We start from the raw sequence: 22452 nt of genomic DNA, 5'->3' as shown, positions 1-22452 counted from the left end.
GGACAAGATCTGGTGGAGTTGGACAGTGGGCCCAACTCCACGCCAATGGGCCCACACCAGTCTTCTCGCCCGCTAGGAAGCCTGCAAAAGCCTCTCAGACTGACCTCATTCACCAAGGGGCAGATAGCAGAAGCAAGAAGAACCACAGTCCTACAGGCTGTGGAACAGAAACTGCAACTAACTCTTCTAACAGAAAGGGGAGACCAGATGCAGCAGCAGAGGAATATGTCTCATACAAGGGAGCTCGATAAATTCCCAGAACAACAACGGACTGAGATAGACAGGCGACCTACTAAAGAACAGATGCAGAGTTCCCATAGCAAAGATTATCCAAGATCTTGGGGGGAAAATGGAGGTACAGAAATGCTTAAAAAAGAGACGATCTGAAGAAGAAACAAAGACGAACAAAACCTGACATGAAAAATACACTAGAAGAAATCAGTGACAGAATAAATGAGGCCAAAGAATGGTTAAGTGAGCTGAAAGACAGAATGATGGAAATCACTGCCTTGGAAAAGAATAAAGAAAAAAAGAATAAAAAGAAATGAGGACAGCCTAAGAGACTTCTGGGACAACATTAAATGTACCAACATTATAGGGGTCCCAGGAGGAGGAGAGAGAAAGGGCCTGAGAAAATATCTGGAAAGATAATAGCTGAAAAATTCCTCCATATGGGAAACAGTCTCTCAAGTCCAGGAAACACAGAGTCCCAGGCAGGATAAACTTAAGGAAGAACACACCGAGACACACACTAATCAAATTGGCAAAAATTAAAGAGAAGGTATTTTAAAAAAAACAAGGGAAAAACAACATATAACATACAACAGAATCCTCATAAGGTTGTAGAGCAGAAACACTGCAGGCCAGGAGGGAGTGGCATGATATATTAAAAGTGATGAAAAAGAAGAACCTAAAACCAAGAATACTCAGAAAGGCTCTCATTCAGCTCTGATGGTGAAATCTAAAGCTTTTAAGTTAGTCATCAAATCATAGGAGGAGAGAAAAAAGGAAAGGGGCGGGGGAAAGACCTACAAGACTGAAGCAAAAAATGGCAGTAAGAACATACATATGTATCAGTAATTAGCTCAAACACGAATGGATTAAATGCTCCAACCTAAAGAAATACAAAAACGACCCGTACATATGCTGACTACAAGAGAGCCACTTCATGTCTAGTGAAGCCATTTCATGAAGCCACTTCATGTCCAGTCACTACAGACACACACACATATATATATATATATATATATAGACTATAGTCACTATGGACACTCTCTGTCCAGTAACACATACAGACTGAAAGTGAGGGGCTGGAAAAAAGTATTCCATGCAAATGGAAATCAAAGGAAAGCTGGAGTAGCAATACTCATATAAGACAAAACTGACTTAAAAATAAGGACTCATATGAGACAGAGAAGGATCTTAGTTCCCTGACCAGGGACTGAAGCCACGGCCTCAGCGGTGAAACTGCAGTCCTAACCACTGGACAGCCAGGGATCCCCACCACCTGGTTTCAGTTTACTGGCTTCCAGGTCTCGGCTCTGCATGCCGTGCTTGAAAGCAAAGTGTTACATTTCTTTAACAAATAGTCTACAACCCTGTCTTTTTAGTCACATACATTCCTTACTAACTTGGATTGAAGATATCACTTCACGTGTTAGGTGGCTAAATAATTAAGTTACTAATTTTCATCAGCCTTGGATATCATTCTTTCCTCTTTCCTATAATCAGAATTTACGAACTGAAATAATTCTTTCCCAAAGAGAGTTTGATTTTTAATTTTATAATCAAGCCAAAAATGACAGGCGGCTTGCCACAGGCAGCTCAAAGGCATAGGGTGTTGTGAACCATGTTCCTGGTACAAAGTTACTATTTAAGAGGCATGAGAGTAGCAAGAACAGAAGTAACTTAGTAGGGTGAGTTAAATGTCTTTCCAACCTTCATATATTGTAGTGGGCTTATTTATTTTGACATCTGAGAGTTCATACTTTCATTCTGTGTATTTAATATATTAAATTTACTGGCAAGTATTCAAGTTTCTATAATTGGGGCTTCTGAGAAATGAAAGGAAGGCAAGGCTCTGAGAAGCACTAGGACCAGGGTAGCCCTTGGTCAGCTTACATTAAAGCAGCCCCAGGTGTCACCAGAGCAATCAAGTGGTAACATGACAAGAACCACAGGCAGGAAGGGGAACAAGAGCCCTGTGTGGTGGGGAGCAGAGCTGTGCCTCCAGCTAGAGCACCCACTGCCTGCGGAGAGCAAGAGTTTCAAGCAGCTCATTTTCTCAGCACAACTGGCTGCTGCACTGAGACCCAGCATTCCCCATATAAAGCAGAACAGTGAGAAACAGCTCAGCTCAGAGCAGGAAGGACCCACTGGGCTCCCTCTGCCTCCAGGAACCGCAGGACTGCTGACGACAACTGGGCAAAGTCATTGAGGACGATGGGAAACTTACCCGGGGTCAAAGACCCCTGGAGTGCGGCAGGTTGGTCCAGAGCAGGACTGTAACATCATCAGCCGATAGTTCATCTTTCCCAGAAGCTCTGGGTCTATGCTTTTAGCAATGTTATTGAGTTGGTGTGGGTCTGCAGTCAGGTTATAGACTTCTACGAACACCTACAGGGAATGAAAAGATGGAGGAAAGAGAAGAGCAAGGGTTATTACATCTGAAGTATGCCTCATGTGAGTTATTTCTAAATGGAAAGAGAGGAGGTGGATTAAAAACCAAGGCCTGGGAGAATGGCATCCGGTCTCAAGATCCTCAAAGAGCCCTAGGGTACAGAGCAGACAGTGGACCATCTGTTCTGAGGGTTGAATTACTCTGAGTCTATGGCCCACGTGCTGGAAATGAGCCTCCAGCACCCTTGTGCCTTCAGGGAAAGTCAGGAGGGAAGAGCCTACCTTCTATAATTAAAGCAGAGAACAGAAGGCAGGACTGTCAAATGGCAAAGGCTCAGAAACTAGACTAAGTAATAAGGTTACCGAGTGAGACTTGATATCTGAATTTTATCTTTGCCTTACAGTTGTGAAGATTCAAATGAGAACAGATATGAAAGGAACCCATCTTATAAAAATGTTGTTTTCCTATTTTAGATATATAACACCACTTGAGGAAAGATACATTATTTCTAAAATGAGAGGCATCTAATAACACTATTTTCCCCTCCATCAGTACTTTGTTCTTCAAATTGGAGTTAATTGATAGGCTCAGAAGATGTAGATAAATTCTGCTTATAAAGGCTTCAAGTAGCTGCCCTTACACTGTCACTTATCAAGTGGAAGGGACTGAGTTTGAGGGAAGCTCTCTTGCTTGTTCTCTGAAGTGCTTATGACCTACAAGTAAATAGCGAGCAAGTCAATTTCTGAGAAACATGATGAGTACTGGCTCCATATGGCAAAATGTAGGCTGCCAGATGGCGTAGGTGTGCACTCGCTGATGAACAGTAGAAACAAGACTGGAGTGCGTGTGATCCTCCAGATACTCCACACTGATCCGGGCTGGCTAAAAGCCCCCTTCCTCCAAGGATGCTGCCTTTAACCTGCTGATTCACATGAGCAGCACTAGACTATGCTGTGCTAGGAACAGGAGGGTCTGAGCCAGCTGGTGGCCAGGAAGCTTTCTAGGAAAGGCCCCCGACTCCTTTTGTCTCCACAGAAGTTCTTACCCTCACCCCAAACTATCAGGGGAGCAAACAGACCAGGCATGTAGCATTCTGAAAAAGTGAACTGTGTGTATTTCGGGCGTATGCGTGGGAGGTGGTGGAAGTAGAGAAAGCCCCACCCAGCAAGGTCAGTTAGAGAAGTCAAGTATGGCCTTGTGGAATTCTATTTCCTTAACCAATGGAAACGTAAGTGTGAGTACAGATAAGAATTGGGAGATTGTGACTGACATACGTATAGTCCCATATATAAACAGATAGCTAGTGGGAAGCTGCTGTATAGCACAGAGAGCTCAGCCTGGTGCTCTGTGATGACCCAGAGGGGTGGGATGAGGGAAGGGGAGGGAGGTTCAAGAGGACGGTGATATATGTATACACACACAGCTGATGCACTTCATGGTACAGCAGAAACTAACGCAATATTGTAAAGAACTATGCTGCTGCTGCTGCTGCTACAATTATACCTCAGTGAAAAAATAAACCTGATCTCCCCAAGGAACATTCCTGGAATTTCTCTTCTGCCACCAAGTCCAGCTAACAAAGCCCTGGCAATAGACCCAAGGGGTGGAGGGGCAGTGGGCCATCTTACCTCCTGGTCATCAAACTCGCAATATTGTAAGTTCCACAGTTCTGACATGGTCCTCACACAGGCATAGGTGTTATTATATGCATCTTCACACACACAGTCAGGGAAACATTGCTGTAGGGACATTAAAAAAGTTAGCTGAAAAGCACCTTCCATAGTGACAAATGCTACTTTCACACAGCGGCAGCCAGGCTGGCTCGAGCCAGACATACAACTGGACAGAAATGAGGAAACTTTCCCCAGAGAAGTAAACTGAAAACGGACGGGAGGCTCAGCTCCTACTAAGGGCTGACTCGATTAGGGAACATGAGGTGTGGCTGCTGTGTGTGTAGACTGCTGCCGTCTCTGCCTGCTCATCTGCTGGGAAAGAGTTCTAACGAGCCCCTGTAAACATACAGGTTGGTAAGGAGAAGAAATTAATACGCAGGTGAATCACTCTGCAGGTTATTTTAGGTACTTTCATCCTCAAGGCTTGGAGAAAGTCTGAAATTTTGTGGAATCATTTGCAGTAAGTTGTTTGTGAGCACTCTTATCACCAAATAGGACTTGACTTTGATTCCGTCAAGTCTTCCATACCATCTTTTGGTTGGGTTCTTACTATCTTTTAACATGTCAGTGTCAGGCTTCCGTCTGGAGTTGACTCTATTACCCATCCTCTCTAAAGAGGGGCTGATGTCGCTCATGTTCCCTCCATGACCAGCCTGGCTGCCACCAAATCAAGATGCTCATGCTGGCCCGGTTATAGCTGGAAGCCCTGTCTCTCTGTTGGATGCCACTGATCACATCCCTAATGAAAAGTGGTACCACAGTTGGCATGGGTAGAAAAAAGGAAGGGGTCCTGATAAAGTAAGAAGGAGGGCAGATGTGTGAACTTGTTATAAAAACTGGAAGAATTCAAAGTGCCCGTTCTTGACAGTATGTCGGCAGATAATCATTTTCAGGATTACTTTTACCTTTGTTTACCTCCTAACCTCCCAGAGTCAAAGTGACAGGAGGAGGACTCAGATTAACTGAGTTTCAGCACTTGGCACGTCTAAACCCGTGCCGGCTATGCCGTCCGTGAGAAGGCGTCTAAGAGAACTTGGGCCACACTCACAGACACTCCAGGACTCAGGGAAGGACACGTGGGGTCGGTGACGTTGCAGCCTTCTCCCTGATATTCCACCAGGACGTCTGATCGCCAAGTCAGATTACTGGCCCCTTTCTAGAAAGAAGAGCAAAAGTGGTTTCGGTGAGGCATCCAGAGCAGGATAAAATCACAATGTTATTCATTCTGCCACTCAAGGGGTCCTGGGAGTCAAAATGAACTGACTGTCCAGTAACTGAAGGGAATGACTAAAATGGAGGCATTTGAAGGCCGCCGAGTGTCACATCCAGTTGTATAGTCCTCACGTGCTCTGTTGCTCAATCATGTCTGACTCTTTGTGACCCCATGGACTGGAGCCCACCAGTCTCCTCTGTCCATGGGATTCTCCAGGCAAGAATACTGGAGTGAGTTGCAATTTCCTCCTCCAGGGAATCTTCCCAACCCAGAGATTGAACCCAGGTCTCCTGTGTCTCCTTGCATTGGCAGGTGGATTCTTTAGCACTGAGCCACCTGGGAAGCCCCTAAGATTCTCACAAGTGATGTCAAATGCTTTGCACATAGTTATTTCTCAGGACTACTCCTGTGAAGCAGGTCAGGAATGGAAACCAACAAAGTCGTGAAGCAAGAGTCAAAGTTGTATGGCAAGGTGCTGAAAGTTCAGATCAGAGTAAACAATACTGTCTATAAACTCTAAGAATTTGTCTAAGCTCATGCTGAGACATTAAATATGGCTGGTGAGCTAAGGACTGTAACAGGGCTGAAGTACCTCTTGATGGTCAGAATGAAGATACCATACATATATAAACTCATTTCATTTTTGCTGCACATCAATGGAGCAGAAGGAAAAGAGCAGAAGCGTTTGAAATGGGAACGTTTAAGACACACACACAAATGGTGAAAGGGAGAGGGAGTTTGGGATCCAAAGGACAGTGTAAGGCCAGGATGGAAGCAGGACACCTGGTGTATGGGTTCCTGATACCCAGCTTTCAGACGAGGAAGCAGTGCCAAGGCCGGTGGACAGGCAGGCTGGACCGAACAGAAAAAGGTCCTGACAGCAGGTTGCCCACTTGTACTACACAGAATGGCAGGTGACGAGAGGCTCTGGGGGTTTTGAACAAGAAAGTGACACAGTCAAGGCTGTGCTTTAGAAATGCAGCCCAGCAGCAGAATCTGACCTGGGCCAGGCTAGAAGGGGCTCCTAAGGGAATTCCCTGGTGATCAGTGGTTAGGACTTGGCACTGTAACTGCCAAGGGGTGTGTGTGTAGGGGGAGGGAGCTCTTAAAATGGTCTATAGTCATAGTAGTCAAAGTCTGGTTTGTGGTCTATCAGCAACACCTGGGGGCTGCTTAGAAATGCACCATCTCAGGCCCTACTTTGGTCTTAAAGGGCCTGTCTACATTTTTAATAAGATCCTCAGCTGACTCATATGTACTGTAAAATTCGAGAAGCACTGCTCCGTAAGAGTGGTGCTCAAAATGTGTCCCCAGCAGCTGGAACTGGTTACAAACTCAAATTCTTTATTCCCAGTGGGGGCGGGGAGCAGTCTGCACTTGAACCAGCCCCTCAGGCACTGCTGATGGGTGCTAGTGTGAGAACCACTACCCTGAGGACTTGAGTGGACCTATCTAGCCTGGTGACCACAGCAGGGGCGAGTGTGTGGTCTGCTCAAGGCTGTAGGGGGTCACAGCTGCTTGGAAAGGAAAGTCAGAGAGGAACTGATGTCCTCAGTCATTGTTCTACGAAGAAACCCACACCATCTTGTGCAGATGAAGGTCACAGAAATCCTAAGCTACAGGAGACTTCAGCAGTCACCAACTCCCCTGTAAGAACCCATTCTGCCAATCCTGAGCCCTGGAAGCTGGGGGTCAGGGGAAGAGCTTATCTGTTGGCCTTGAGTGGACCTCAAAACCCCACACTTAAATGTAAAAGTATACAGGGAGGAGAAGAGTGCCTGGAGGTCGAGAGCAGAGCTCTCCAACTTGGCTGCATATTAAAACCACTGTGGGGCCACGTCACATCTCCAATTAATCAGGCTTGCTGGGGCTGGGACCCAGGAGTCAGTATTTTTCTTTCCCAGGAGATACGAATGTGCCACCAAGTCTGAAACCAATGAAGGGGTCATTCGGTGTTTTCTGTCAAAGGCTAGACAGTATTTAGAGGCTGTGGCTACATAGTCTCTGTTTCCACTTCTCGATTCTGCTGTTGCAGCAGGAAAGTAGGCGGAGCAGCACACACAGATGACATGGGTGAGCACAGCTGTGTCCTGATCCAGTTTCATTTACAAAACCCCCAGGGTGGGCTGACTTGGCCCGCAGGGGTTTGCCACGCCCTCGTCTACAGCAGCCCTGTCCAGCAGAACTTTCTGACTGAAACGTTCTGTGACTGTTGCCTGATACAAGGTGTTTGCAGCAATTGATATGTGGCTACTGCCACTGAGGAACTGAATTTCTCACTTTATTCTAGTTAAATAGTCACATGCAGCTAGTAGCTACCATATTAAGGCAGAGCCAGAGGTACGAGAGCCCTAATATGCCAGAGGTTTCCACAGGACTAACCTTCAAAAGAACAAGGAAGATAGCCAGGTCCTGGGTGGCATTTACAAAACTGCAGAGAAATCAGCTATACACAGCATAATGATTTTATCCCTATAGTGTAGTTTTTTTTTTCTCCTAACTAGAAATAAGATTAACAGTCTAAGATTTGTCTAGGAAGAGTGAAGAGATAAAAATTTCCCTCTATCTGATCCTATAGATTTATTGCAATTCCAGCTGAAGCCCAAAAAGCAATCTGAAGAGCTGTTTTTATAAAGTTTACATGGAAGATGGAAGAAAGATAACTGTCTTTTAAGATACCCTTAAGAACAACTCTTAAGAGACCCCTAGTAACCCTAAGAGAGAAGTGTACCCACGCAAGGTTTAATTATACAGCTTTATAACAACACACTGGTTGAGGGATAGACAGATCTGTGGAACAGAAAAGACAATTGAGTATTTATAGAAAAAGAAATGAAACTGAATTCCTGACTCCTACCATGCAAGAAAACCAATTCCAGATACATCAAAGACTCAAAGCTAAGAGGCAGAACTACAGAACTTCCAGAAGAAAATTTGGGAGAACTATTTTCTGACCTCAAGGTTCAAAAGCATTTTTATAAACAAGACACAAAGGACACTAAATCATCTCATAAAATGAGGTGCTTCACACACTCAACTCCTGCACTGTCATACCTTAATGCAGGAAAAAAGTCACAAACAAGGGGAATATCATGGGCAAAAAGAATTTCACAAGGGAAGAAACACAAAAGACATACATGAAAGATGATTCACTGATCAAACACCCAACTGAAAAAACAAGCAAAGGATCTGAATAGACATCTCTCCCAAGAAGATATACAAATGTCCAACAAACACATGACAAGGTATGTTTGACACATGACAACAAATCAACATGATTAATCAATAGGAAAATGCAAATCAGAACCACAATGAGTCCCACTCACACCCACTAAGACACAGTAAAAAGAAAACAGCAACTGCTGGCAAGGATGTAGAGAAACTGAATCCTTTCACACTGGTGGTGGAAATACACAGAACAGTGCCATCACTTTAGAAACAGTCTGGCAGCTCCTCAAAAGGTTAAACAGAAAAATCACCACATGGCCTAGCAATTCTACTAAGGGTACACTCAAGAGAATGGAAAACATTGGCTCACCCAAAAATCTATATACAAATGTTCACAGCAGTGTTACTCATAGAGTCAAACGGGAAACGATGCAAATGTCTACCAGCTGATGGCTGGATAAACACGTGGCTGGATAAATAGGTGGAACACCACTGTTTAGTAACAAGAAGGAATGAAGGAGTAACATGTGTTACAATGGGGATGACCCCGGAAGACAGGCTCAGTGTTTTCAGCCAATCACGAGAGAGCACATGCTGTACGATTCCACGTACAGAGTTTTCAGCCAATCACGAGAGAGCACACGCTGTACGATTCCATTTACAGAAAATGGCCCCAGCAGACGGATCTACAGCGACAGAAAGCAGTGCCTGTCTGGTGCTGAGAGGGAGCCTGGAGCGACTGCTAGTGTATCTGGGGGTTTCTTTTTGGGGGTGATGAAAATGTTGTAAAGTTAGATTATACTGAAGTTGTACAACTCTGACTATATCAAAACCGAGTGAACTATCAACTTTAAACTGGTGAATTGTATAGTAGGGGAATTAAGCTGTGAAAAAAGTGATTCATCTCATTAATAAAGAAATATACCATAGAACAACTATAATTTTGTTGTTTTTTCACCCCCTAGATAGGCAAAAAATGAAGTAGTCTGATAGTTTCATATCGAGCAAAGGGAATTCTCGCAGAGTCGGACACGACTGAGCGACTGAACTGAACTGAACTGGTGGACTATAAACTGATGATGATTTTGGGCAACAACTTGGTGATATTTGCAGGAATGAAGATGTGAGGTTCCCGTCACCTTGGTGTGTGCACACATGCTCACTGGGAAACATGTATGAGAATGCCACGGCAGCACTGTGCCTAGAGCAAAAGTACAACACCACAAATGTACACTGATAAAGAAATATGTAATTAATTTATAGTGATTATGAAATTGAGTAGTTATATAACGAAGTGGTGAAGCATTCCTTCTTATGATGGAATATTAGGTACCAGTGAACAATATGGATCAATTTGCAAACAATGCTGAATTGAAAAAAAAAGTCTTGATTACAACTAGTAGAATGTCATCTTTAGAGTGCAAAAAAAGATAGGTATTTCCCCCCCAAGACAGGTATGTTGTTTATGGCTACGTGCATGATAACTACTAAAAAAATAAAAGCTAGAGAGTAACAACCGTAAAATTCAGAAAAGTGATAACTGGTAAGGGCAGGTAAGGGGTGGGATGGGGAGGAGTGCATAGGAAGACCCATCAGTATGGGGAGTATTTTGGTTCTTAAATGGGATGATGGGTTCATGGGTATTTCTTGTATCTTATAACTTACATGAGTGACATGTATTCTCTTGGATGAGCCACACATCACCTAATAACTGTGACAGAGTCATACAAATCAGTAAGAGTTTCCTATAATATAGAGTACTGACCTGTCACAGTTCTCTATGCCTAAACACATTCACATACATTTTTAATGAAAAAGAGATGCTGTCTGAAACCTCCTTTTCTCCCTGCAGTATGTGGCAGGCATCTTTCTAAGTCAATGTATACTTATGCACAGCATTTACTGTTGCTTTAATAGTCTTGTTTAATTTCACCACAATGTGACCAATTCCCTACTGTATATTCAGGTTTTTAATTTTCTATTAATACTGTATGTAGGCTTTTTTTAAATTAAACTTTTTATTTTGTATTGGGGTACAGCTGATTAACAATGCTGTGATGGTTCCAGGTGAATATTACATGTAGTTCTTTATAGTTAGCATTGTGCAGTGCTAGAAGGTACTCAATTCTTGAACGAATTTTGTTCTCTCAAGAGTAAATTCCCAGATGGATCTGCTTGACATGTGTATTTTGAAGTGATGGGTCTTATTAAATTAGCCTACTGATAGCTTATACTGATTACACTTCAGTGAACAGAGTCTGAGTAGTTTTAATTTTTCTCAGACTTCTGTAATTACCGGGTATTAATCTTTTTCGTCTTTGCCAGTTCTACAGGCAATAGGGGCCTCCTTCAGTTAAGCCTTTCTTTGATCAGCATTGAAGCAATCTTTTTGCACTGACTCTGGTCATTTTTAATTCCTCTGAGAATTGATTAGTTACTTCTTTTGCCCATTTTTATACTGGGATATTAATTTTTGCTTTTAAGAACTCATCTATTAGGATTAGCTACCCTTTTTCATATATGCTGCAAATATTTTCTCAATTTGTTACCTGTCTCTGTGTATGATGGGGCTTTGGGGGGAAGAAGGAGAAAAGGAAGGATACAGAACTCTGTTTTTCTGTGTCTAGTCTTTTTTAAAGAAAGCTCCTTCTCATTACAGACATGAGAAAAACTGTATTCTCTGCTTCCCAAATTTAATAGTTTTAAGATTTAAAGGGTCTCCCCTGAAGATTTAAAATTTAACTCTACTTATACAACCTGGAATTTACTTCAAGTCTTGGCTCAGGGCTGATTGAGGGCTTTATACTCACCAAAATGGGCAAAAAAGACATCCCATCCATCTGGGTCTTATTCAGGCTATAGCCCGCAATGTCCAAAATAGTAGGGCCCAAGTCAATGTTGGCAACGAGCATCTGAGAGAGAGAGAGAGAAAGAAACGATAAATTGACTCGGAACACAGCTGGTCTCACTTTCCTCTTCTATCTACACTAGAGTTCTCTTTCCCCAAACCCATCCATGAAACAAGCAGCACTTTCTATTATCTTTTGTACAACCCATACTTCCTATCACACATATTCAAATATAACTATGACAATTTTAGATATAAAACATACAGCCTTATAAAGTTTATAATACATGCCCCTGGGAAGTTATGTTTATTTTACACACACTGTTATTGACCAAAACACTTTTCAAGATTCCTTTAGGATTGCCTTGAGTCTGTTATGAATGACAAGAAATATGTCAGGCTACTGTACACAAGTGTTTTCCAACTTGATTATTGTTACTAGTTCAATACTTGACTTCAAATTGACTCCTGACATTTTTGAAAGGCTCAAAGGTTGAATGCTTGTCACCCATTAGGGCATCCACCTTTTAAATACTTTTTCAAAGTGACACCATGGCTAAAAATATTTGCAGTAGGCTTTGGACAGTGCAGAAAATTTATCTCAACAATGCATCAGTAAGTTTCCTTAATGAGCACAAAACCTGGATGTTAAAAAAAAAAAATCCTAGAAATTAAAGATACTGTGTAGCATTTATTCCTTGACATATCTCCTTGATTTACTGGATAATTTTCCTTCTGTACACAATATCTCTACCAGGTTTCAACCACAATAGTCCAACAGAGGACAGAACAGGAGTCATATGTGTAACTTAAAATTGTCTCGTGACCACCCTAGTGGCTCAGACAGTAAAGAATTTGCCTGCGATGCAGGAGACCTGGGTTCTATCCCTGGGTTGGGAAGATCACCCGGAGAAGGAAATGGCTACCCACTCCAGTATTCTTGCCTGGGAAATACCACGGACGAGAGGAGCCTGATGGGCTACAGTTCATGGGATAGCATACAGTTGGACATGATTGAGCAACTAACACTCTCACTTTCAATAATCACACTAAAGTAGAAAAAAAAGGTAAAATTTATTGCAAATGTTTAACTATAACTATTTAACATATAAGCAATACAAAAGAAAATGATGAGATTTTACTTTATAAAAAATTTTGAACCAATTATTTGAAATCTGGTGTTCTGCATCTCAGTCTGGACTATCCTATATATGTTCTGCCTCAACAATAACATGAACTTTTGTAGCAGAGGATATAGGTGTAGAAGTCACATGGTCACAGGCTAGAAAAAGCCTTGGAATGATGAGACAATCCAGGGAAATGAAAGGAACTAATGTTCACTAAGCACCTACTCTGGGCCAGTTCCTAACGCATATCCTCATTTAAGCCTCGTGACGATTCTTGGAGCTTCCCTGGTGGCTTGGCGGTAAAGAACCCCCCTGCCAATGCAGGGGATGCAGGTTCAGCCCTTGGGTGGGGAAGATCCCCTGCAGAAAGAAAGGGCAACCCACTGCAGTATTCTTATCTGGGAAATCCCATGGACAGAGGAGCCGGGCGGGTTACAGTCCATGGGGTCGCAAAGAATCAGACACGACTTAGGGACTGAGCATGCACGCACCATCCTAGGAAGCAGTATTTCCCCCATTTTACAGATGAGGAAATGAAAGAGAAGTAACTGAAGCAAAGTCAGCAGCCTGTAACTGGAAAAGCTGTCATTTACTAGAAATAAATACCAGTTAAGAAAACTGTAGAGAAAACTCAGATCGTCTCAGGAGAAGCCAAAAGGGGATTTAAAAAAAAACTAACTAATCCTGCTACTTTTCATTTAAAAGCAAACCCAAGAGTGCAGACACAAAAGGCAAGAAGACATCTGAGTAGCAGCCAGGTTTCCTGGCTCCTAGAGAAGGACTGATGATTCCTGGAGGGCACAGTGATCTACATATCCTGGCTCTGAATCATTAGTATAACTCTGCAGCTGTTGGGAATTAACCTGCAGCAGCAGGCAACTCAGGAAAAGCAATCCATGTTAGTGAGGATGAAAAACACAAAAACTATGTCTCTGGGGATTACACAAGACCTGGTTCCAAGTCCCCCCGGTCGACTGAGCAGCTTAGGAGACAGTCAACAAGAATGAGCATGAATGTAAAAGAGACCATGGCAGCAAAGGACAGACAAGCAGAGATGCCGCCTCCAGAATCAGACAAATGCAACAAGGCTTCAAAATGTGACTGCCTGGCATATTTTCAATGATGTCCAGAACATGAACGAAACCAGTCCCACAGGTATTATTAACATGTCCAAGGCACCAAAATAATGAAACGGACAGACATAAAACAGTGACTGCCCAGCTCAGTAAAAATGGCCTCTCCAGCCATCAGCTAGGGGTGGGAATGCCCTCTAGTGGCAGTCTGCTGTGTGTGTGTGTGTGTGGGGGGGGTGTCAGGGGATGGGGAGATGGGGGCTGGGGCGGGGAGGTCTGCAAGATCCGGAACAAACCAAGTCGCTAAGATTCAGCACAAGTACCATAAACACATCCCCAGGACGCTTTCTTTCCAAGTGTCTACATAATCATATCTTCCCTAAAAATGATGGAGTTTTGTTTAAGAAGCAGAGTCTCAAAATTAGCATATAATGTTAGGAGATGGGAGACTTCTAGTAGATACCAAGTGTAATTGAAGAATTTGAGAGAATTATACCTCTCTCTGGTTTTTATACAGCCAGGAATTACAATGGATACTGTGAGCCCATCACCATAAGGGTGCCTAGAAACAGCAGCATTTCAAGTTCCTAAAATGGTAGTGCTTTTATCACTGAGTGTAAACCTAAAGATTCATTTATGCATTGGAACAGAAAAGGCTCTGACAAGACCAAGTAAATCAGTCCATAAATCACAGCCTCACAATTTATTTGGGAATGGTCCTAGGATTTAAGTATATAGACATTTTGATCAAATAAAAGGCCCTAAAAAACTGAGGCATGAGGCATGAGATAGAGGGATATCTTGTCTTGAACCTGCTTATTTTTTAGGTCTAGAAACTACCTAAAAGAATAAGGGCTCCCAGAAGGACTTCGAACAGACATTTAAGCCCTGATGTTAAAAGAGTTCATATAAGGCTTTCAAAAGAAGACTGGAAGCACACCAGATAGCACCCCAAATCCACCTAGTGAGCAGCACTGAAAGCAGAGAACTCTACACATCTTGGGCTGCTTCACCTCGATCTGCTCCTCATCCCCCACTTCCCTAACAAGGAGTAAGCTGGAATGAGACCTAGTAACACTAGAGAATTCACACTTAGCATCTTTCCAATTTCACATGGGGAAACCAAGGCTTAGTGTAACCAAAGTCTTAAAGCCAGTAAGCGGTCTTCCTGACTCCCTGTTCAGTTCGGTTCCCCTGAATCATGCTATGTCATTTCCATTTTCCTACCAACATTTTCCTTTCTTAAAGCCCTTTAGAAGAACTTCCACCACCAAATCTAAAGCTAGGTTAATGTCTAGCCAGAGAAGAAGACCTCAACAGCCAGTGCTTGGCATCTGCCCATACCACCTGCCCCTGCTCTCCTCAACAGCCAACGCAAAGCTAAACCCACTGCTCAAATGTGCCGTTCTGGCCACCAGGCTGTTGCCGGCTCAGCTCACCACCCTGTGACCCTCACATAGAACCTGCACTGAGACAACTGTGCTGCCAGCACAGGATGAATCAGCCACCATCGCTGACACTGTGTTAGATGGGGGCTGGAAATTTCATACTTCTCACACCACAACTGTCAGCACAGAATGTCGTAAACCGTGGTGTTTTTCTTTTGTTGGCTGTACTGCATGGCTTGCGGGATCTTACTGCCCTGACCTGGGATGGAACCCAGGCCCTTGACAGTGAAAGCACCAAGTACTAACCACCGGACCACCAGGGAATTCCCCCAAACCCATGGAGTTTTGAGAACACTGAACTTTCTGACTTGGTTCTGCCACTTACTGTGTAACCTTGGTAATATCCATTTACACAACTTGGATGTCCACCATTGTACGTTAAGGGCTAGGTGTTCTTTTTTTCACTGAAGTACAGTTGACTTAGTATGTTAATTTCTGCTGTAAAGTGATTCAGTTATACACATACAGAGATACATTTATTTAAAAATATTCTTTTCCATTATGGTTTATCATAGGATATTGAATGTAGTTCCCTAGACTACATAATAGGACCTTTAAAAATTTTTTTGGTTTATATCGGAGCATAGTTAACAATGCTGTGTTAGTTTCAGGGGTACAGCAAAGTGACTCAGTTATACAAATACGTGTATCTATTCTTTTTCAAATTCTTTTCCCATTTAGGTTATTACAGAACATTGAGGAGAGGTCCCTGTGCTATACAGTGGGTCCTTGTTTATTCACTGTATAAGCAATTGCTTACATCTGCTAATCCCAAACTCCCACTAAGGGTTGGGTAGTCTAAGGTTGGATAATACCTCTCAGGTAGGGACTCCTGGAGTCAAAAAGACAAACTTAGTCAGGCATGTTAAGTGTGAGGCCAGCTGGGAACCTGGGAAAGGCACTCACTCTCTGTGGGGTAGGTATCTACCTTGATGTCCCAGAGGAGAGCCCTAAACCAAAGCCCCAGAGGACATTAACTTAGCCGGGTGAAAGGGGCATGAGGTGGGCACGCAGACAGAAGTGGCCAGCTGCGCAGAGGTAAGGGGGTGAGAGAGACGTCTGGTCGGGGTAGGAAGTGAAAGGGGTTCAGCACAACTGCCACCTTCTGCCCTTGGACCAGCTGAGCTCATTCTCCTCCCTGCGCCTTTACAGGCACTGTCCCGCTGCTGAGGACGCCCTCCCACAGATCTCTGCATGACTGAAGCCTTCCGAGACCTGAGGCTCTGCCTAAATGCCTCAGAGGCTTTCGCTGATGAATGCAGCTCAAGTATCTGGCTCCCCCTGACACGGGGAGTTAAGGACTAGCCTTCCAATGACAGCTGTTGCTGTGACTCCCAGGCTCCTCGTGTAGCGCACTGGCACAGGAAGATGCCTGTCTGAACCGCAGTCATGGCTGAGTGTATGCATTCTGGTTAAGCGTACATCAACCAGACTGCCAGAGTTCAAATGCAGGGCTCTGCTACTCTTTAGCTACACCGTCTTGGGCAAATCACTGAACCTCAGTTTCCTCATCTATAAAATGGGGATAACTGTATTCATATCTCAAAAGGCTGTGAAGGTTAAGTGAGTTGATACAGGCAGTAACACTTGGAACAGCACCTGTTGCATCCTAAGTATTCAATAAAGGTTATTATTGTTGAAATGGCTTCGTAGGACCTGGTTTCACTTAAATGACTTACAGAAGGTGAAGTTTCTGATTTTAACATTTAGTGCCACTGTCAACTTGAGGAAAAAAGGAACAGTCTGTTCCCTGGGCAGCTGGCTGACATCTGTGCTCATCAGCCTCCCTCCTTGCACAGACGTAGTCCCAATAGCCCTCTTCCTGGGACACGCACATGGCTACAGATGCGCCTCCTCAAAACACTCCCAACACCCAGAAGAAGCTTTTATGGTTGAATGGTCTTCCAATCTTGCCCATCTCTCTTGAAAGGAGATGTCCATTTACAGGGTAATGGATTTGTAGTGGAAACTGACTGGCTTTAGAAATGTGGGTCTTGAGAGGAAAAGAAAATTCAGAAGGCAATTACGAAGGCCACTTTAAGTTTCTGAGACAATTTTAACAGAATTCCAATCAAGAGCATTGTGAAAGGAAACAAGTAAATGGCAGACATTTAAACAAAGTAAACATTAAACCCTCAAATTAAATTCAAGTACCCAGAATACCTAGAAATGCTGGCCTATCTTCCAATTTTAGCTTAAATGATCCATTTTCTTGTTTTTTGTTTGTCTCTCTCACAGAGCTGGGACTGAAACTGTGCTATCCAGGAAGACGGTACACATAACTGGTAGAGCCTATCAATTCTTCTCTCTCAAGGTTAGACCAAAGAGTTTGGATCAAGGTGCCCATCATCTGCCTCAGTATTAAAACCAGATGGAAATGGTAACAAAAGAATAATGTGATCCTTTATGATAGTTTTAGGAAAGAGAATCGGTAAAGCAGAAAGGCATTAGTAAGGGAAGAGTCCCACAGAGAGGGACTAAATTCTCAGAAGACAAGCTTTCTGTAGCCTTATATGCAGAGGGAGCTGAGACCAGGCGGACATCAGCCGGGAATACCTGGGAGCAGGCTGGAATGGAGAATCAGAATCTGCATGTCAACAAGGCCCCCAGGGGATGCGCACACACAAGAAGCCTGAAGAGCCTGGCTCTACAGGGCTGTGGGCTCCAGCCTGGGCTGCCTCTCAAGAGTCACTATGAACTGGAGGGAAAAAAAAGCAGAGACAGGGTTTCTAGTCCAGTCCAAGTGATTCAATCCAAAACTTTCTGGATGTTGAGCCTTTCACTTTCAGGAGGTAGTTTTAAAGAGCACCCTGGGGAAGTGCAGTCACCATGAGACAAGCGAAAGCTATTCATGCTGATGTGATACGTATACAAGGGGAAAATACAGCGAAGAGTGGGTGGCCAGCAGTTTACCGTTATTGTATGTCAGATAGTGAAAGACAAATACTATAAGATCTCACTTATTTGTGAAATCTAGCAAATACAACCGGAGAAGGCAATGGCGCCCCACTCCAGCACTCTTGCCTGGAAAATCCCATGGATGGAGGAGCCTGGTAGGCTGCAGTCCATGGGGTCGCTAAGAGTCGGACACGACTGAGAGACTTCACTTTCACTTTTCACTTTCACGCATTGGAGAAGGAAATGGCAACCCACTCCAGTGTTCTCACCTGGAGACACAACTGAAGTGACTTAGCAGTAGTAGCAGCAAATACAACAAACTACCAAATATAAACAAAAGATGGATATGGAGAACAGATACAGACACAGAGAACAAACTAGTGGTTACCAAAGGGGAGATGGGATGGGGAGGAGAAATACAGGAATGGAAGGTTAAAAGGTTCAAAGTATTAGTTGTAAAATAAGCTACATGGATATACACTACGACACAGGATATACTGAAAAGCCTCTTGATGAAAGTGAAAGTGGAGAGTGAAAAAGTTGGCTTAAAGCTCAACATTCAGAAAACAAAGATCATAGCATCTGGTCCCATCACTTCATCAGAAATAGATGGGGAAACAGTGGAAACAGTGTCAGACTTTATTTTTGGGAGCTCCAAAATCACTGCAGATGGTGACTGCAGCCATGAAATTAAAAGACGCTTACTCCTTGGAAGAAAAGTTATGACCAACCTAGATAGCATATTCAAAAGCAGAGACATTACTTTGCCAACAAAGGTCCATCTAGTCAAGGCTATGGTTTTTCCAGTGGTCATGTATGGATGTGAGAGTTAGACTGTGAAGAAAGCTGAGTGCCAAAGAATTGATGCTTTTGAACTGTGGTGTTGGAGAAGACTCTTGAGAGTCCCATGGACTGCAAGGAGATCCAACCAGTCCATTCTGAAGGAGATCAGCCCTGGGATTTCTTTGGAAGGAATGATGTTAAAGCTGAAACTCCAGTACTTTGGCCACCTCATGCAAACAGTTGACTCACTGGAAAAGACTTTGATGCTGGGAGGGCTTGGGGGCAGGAGGAGAAGGGGACGACAGAGGATGAGATGGCTGGATGGCATCAGTGACTCAATGGACGTGAGTCTGAGTGAACTGCGGGAGTTGGTGATGGACAGGGAGGCCTGGCATGCTGCGATTCATGGGGTCACAAAGAGTCAGACACGACTGAACAACTGAACTGAACTGAACAGGATATACAGCCAACATTTACAAATAACTCAATGGAGCATGGTCTTTAAAAACTGTGAATCATTATACTGTATACCTGAACTTACAGAATATGGTACATCAAGTATACTTCAATTAAAAAGAAAGAAATAAGAATCACTGTTTGCAAAGCTTACAAATACACTTGTAAAATCTTAAGCCAATCAGCCTTTATCCTCAAAGGAGGAGAAACAGAATAGGTCTCCTCTTGGGAGGAAAAGCTTTCTTTTCTCAGGCAAATTCTACCTGTATACAGCACCACCGTATCAGGAACCTACCTTGCTTGTCTGATTTGGTTTGATCCCAGGCCCTCGAACCAATAGTGGAACTTTGATATCAAATTCATACAGCTGCCTTTTGTCTATTGGCAAAGAAAACTGTCCTGGAAAAAAAAAATGCATAGGGTAAAGATGGAGCCAAGATAGAAATGTCTCTCATGCACGCATGCATTCAATCAATAGTAAAAATAAAAAATAGCCTTTTTTTTTTTTTTTTTTTACTAATTATGGTGTTTTAGCGAAGAGCTTAAATCCCCCAGGGTCCCTAATTATTACAAGGCAGGAAACAATGAGCTCATCTTCTTTAAATAAATGTCCAGAGGAACTCCCTGGCTTTAAATAGGCAAATACAACAAAAGGAATGACTAGAAAGTACTGAAGCACAAATATCCATTATTTATGTGTGATACTCTACCTGATCACAACCGAATGAAGTTAGTCTAAATGCTGTTAAATAAAGGAACAAAACCATTTATCCAGCCTTTCTTGAATAAACTGTACTTCAAGATAACCAAACAGTTGATGAGGCAAATTTCCTGAGGAATTCCAGCTAGTTAAGTTCAAAAGGAAGGACAGAGTTATGAAGTCGTATTTTGCAGTTTCTGAGGGAATTGATTTTCGCACAATCATCAATGGAAGTTTCAGCCACAAGAGGTTCACAGGAGGAGCTCAGGTTGGTACCGCATGAGCCATCAATCAGAAACAGCATCTCTAAAGTGAGGCAACCATACACCCAGGCTTCATGATGTGAAGCAGTAAGAAGTACACAGCAGCATCAATAAGCATTCTTGTTGAAAAACACGCATTTCTATTAAGACTCTCGATCTAACTATCAATCTATAGAAAATGCTGAATATAGATAAACAAGTTATCACATATGCAATTGGCCATATCTAGAATGTGATACTCTAAAGGACAAAAGACCAGTTTCTCCGATAAATCAGTGGCAAAAGACAGCCGTACGACACATAAAAAGTAAAGGTAGCGTGTGGATTTTATGTAGGTTCTGATATGTAATCAACTAATCAGATGCACAATCAAGTGTTGACGTATGGAATCACCATGTCTGGAGTGCCTTCAGAAACTTCTAGCTAAAAAAGAAACATGCAGAAGGAATGAGGAACTCAAAAGACTGGCCCTGTGTCACTGAAAATTAAAGCTAGCCAACGAAGGTTAGTTAATTTACTAGTCTTTACTTTGACTTGAAAAATATTCATAATAACACATGAAATGCCTAATCAATCTGCTTCTCTGCAAATATCAGATTAATTACCTTCAAGTTTAGGAAATTTAGAGTGGAGAAAGAAGAAAATACTGATTTTTAGCTAAAGAAGGTCCAAGTAAAAAGGATGAAAGTCAAGGACATGGGGTTGACTCATACTGCAGTTGTGAAAAGACAAAAGCCACAAAAGAAAAACCACACACACCAAAAACCTAATGTCACAAGACAGTTTTTCCCCAGGGCAACCCTCTCTTCGTCTTCCTGTGTAAAATGTCATACCCCTGGTCTCTACGATCCAATTATCTTTTAAATCAAGTTCAGTTTCTCACCTCTTTCATAAAGCCTGCCTCCAACCCATCAAGCTTATTCTCTGCTTAGACTCCTTAGAACACCACATAATTCAGCCTGTCAAATGGCAAGTAATGACACTGGGTCTTTCCCTAAGGGAATGAGTTGGCCTTCTAACCAGAGGAGCCCTGAGGGCAAGACCCTCCCTCTGGCCTATTCACCACTGCAAAGGACAGAAGCTCCCAGCCAGCGCTACTGATTGGGTGAGAACGGAAAGGCCCTTCACCAAGGTCACGGTCTGCCCCTTACCTGTGTGATAGCCGTTGTCTGAGGTATAAAAGATGTAGGTGTTGTTGAGCTCCCCATTGAACTCCAATCGCTTGACCAGCTTCTCCACGAGGTCATCCACTGAGAGCAGAGTCTGCCACCTGAATGTGAACAGAGGGCAGCAACAGCACCTCAGAGACAAAGGGCTGCGGTACTGCCATCTTGCCAAAACAGCAGAAGCCAGTCCAAACAAGCTCCCAAACCCAAAACACCCCCAAACTCCCTCCCAAAGAAACCCCTCAAAGCCACTCTTCCCCGAAAGCTCCAATCCCACATTTCCGTTCCTTTCTTTCATTGCAAAACACAGATTAGAAAATTCCAGAACACTCCAAATTTAACTGATTCCATAGAAATACATTAGGCTTTTAAAAAATGAATTAGCTTTACTATTTATCATGACTGGTGATGAGAATGAAAGACTCCTGGTGTCGATGTATGGTGGACACCAACACAATATTGTTAAGCAATTATCCTTCAAGTAAAAAAACAAACAACCAACCCACTACCAGAAGGCAAACTTGTCAAATCAGCACTGATTGACAGAGATGAATTCAGACAGACCTGTGCTACAACAGTGTTTAACGGACTAAAAGGGGTCAGCAAACTACAGTCATGGGTCAAAGCTTGACCACATTCTTTCTGTTTTCAACTGTGGTACAAGACATAAAATATTACTGTTTTAACAATCTGTAAGTGGATAGGTCAGTAGGGTTCAGTATATTCACAGAGTGAAACCAATCTCCAGAATGTTTTCACCTTGCGAATCTGAAACTCTACACCCCCAAAACGACAACTTGTGGGCTGTTTTTATATGAAGTTTTATTGGAACACAGCCATGCTCATTCATTCTCATACTGTCCAGGGCTGCTGTGCACTCCAACAGCAGAGCTGAGCATCAGCAACAGACACAAGATGGCCTACAAGCCTGTAATATTTACTATTGGCCCCTTCACAGAAGAAGTCTGCCAATTCCTGGTCCAAAACTAAATACATCTTAAGAGAAAGTAACACAC

At 43.1% G+C, this 22452-nt stretch overlaps 2 protein-coding genes across 2 annotated transcripts in view; one reads left to right on the top strand and one right to left on the bottom strand.

The window, feature by feature from the left end:
• The window catches only part of RASSF3 (Ras association domain family member 3), a 113326-nt gene extending 93891 nt beyond the window's left edge, over positions 1-19435 (top strand). Inside the window, exon 6 of the mRNA XM_069584736.1 lies at positions 17409-19435. Within this exon, the coding sequence (XP_069440837.1) occupies positions 17409-17535 (127 nt within the window). The 3' untranslated portion in view covers positions 17536-19435. The remainder of the gene's footprint in view (positions 1-17408) is intronic.
• Positions 1-22452, bottom strand: part of GNS (glucosamine (N-acetyl)-6-sulfatase) — a 48181-nt gene that overhangs the window by 4600 nt on the left and 21129 nt on the right. Inside the window, exons 8-13 of the mRNA XM_069584733.1 lie at positions 21422-21540; positions 19603-19706; positions 11485-11586; positions 5342-5449; positions 4249-4359; positions 2456-2616 (exon numbers count right to left, since the gene is read on the bottom strand). Of these exons, the coding sequence (XP_069440834.1) occupies positions 2456-2616; positions 4249-4359; positions 5342-5449; positions 11485-11586; positions 19603-19706; positions 21422-21540 (705 nt within the window). The remainder of the gene's footprint in view (positions 1-2455; positions 2617-4248; positions 4360-5341; positions 5450-11484; positions 11587-19602; positions 19707-21421; positions 21541-22452) is intronic.

The sequence above is a fragment of the Ovis canadensis genome, chromosome 3 (assembly GCF_042477335.2).
Source record: "Ovis canadensis isolate MfBH-ARS-UI-01 breed Bighorn chromosome 3, ARS-UI_OviCan_v2, whole genome shotgun sequence".
In the NCBI taxonomy this organism is placed as follows: domain Eukaryota; kingdom Metazoa; phylum Chordata; class Mammalia; order Artiodactyla; family Bovidae; genus Ovis; species Ovis canadensis.
The sequence above is the reverse complement of the archived record's forward strand: the minus strand, read 5'-3'. Positions and strand labels throughout refer to the sequence as shown.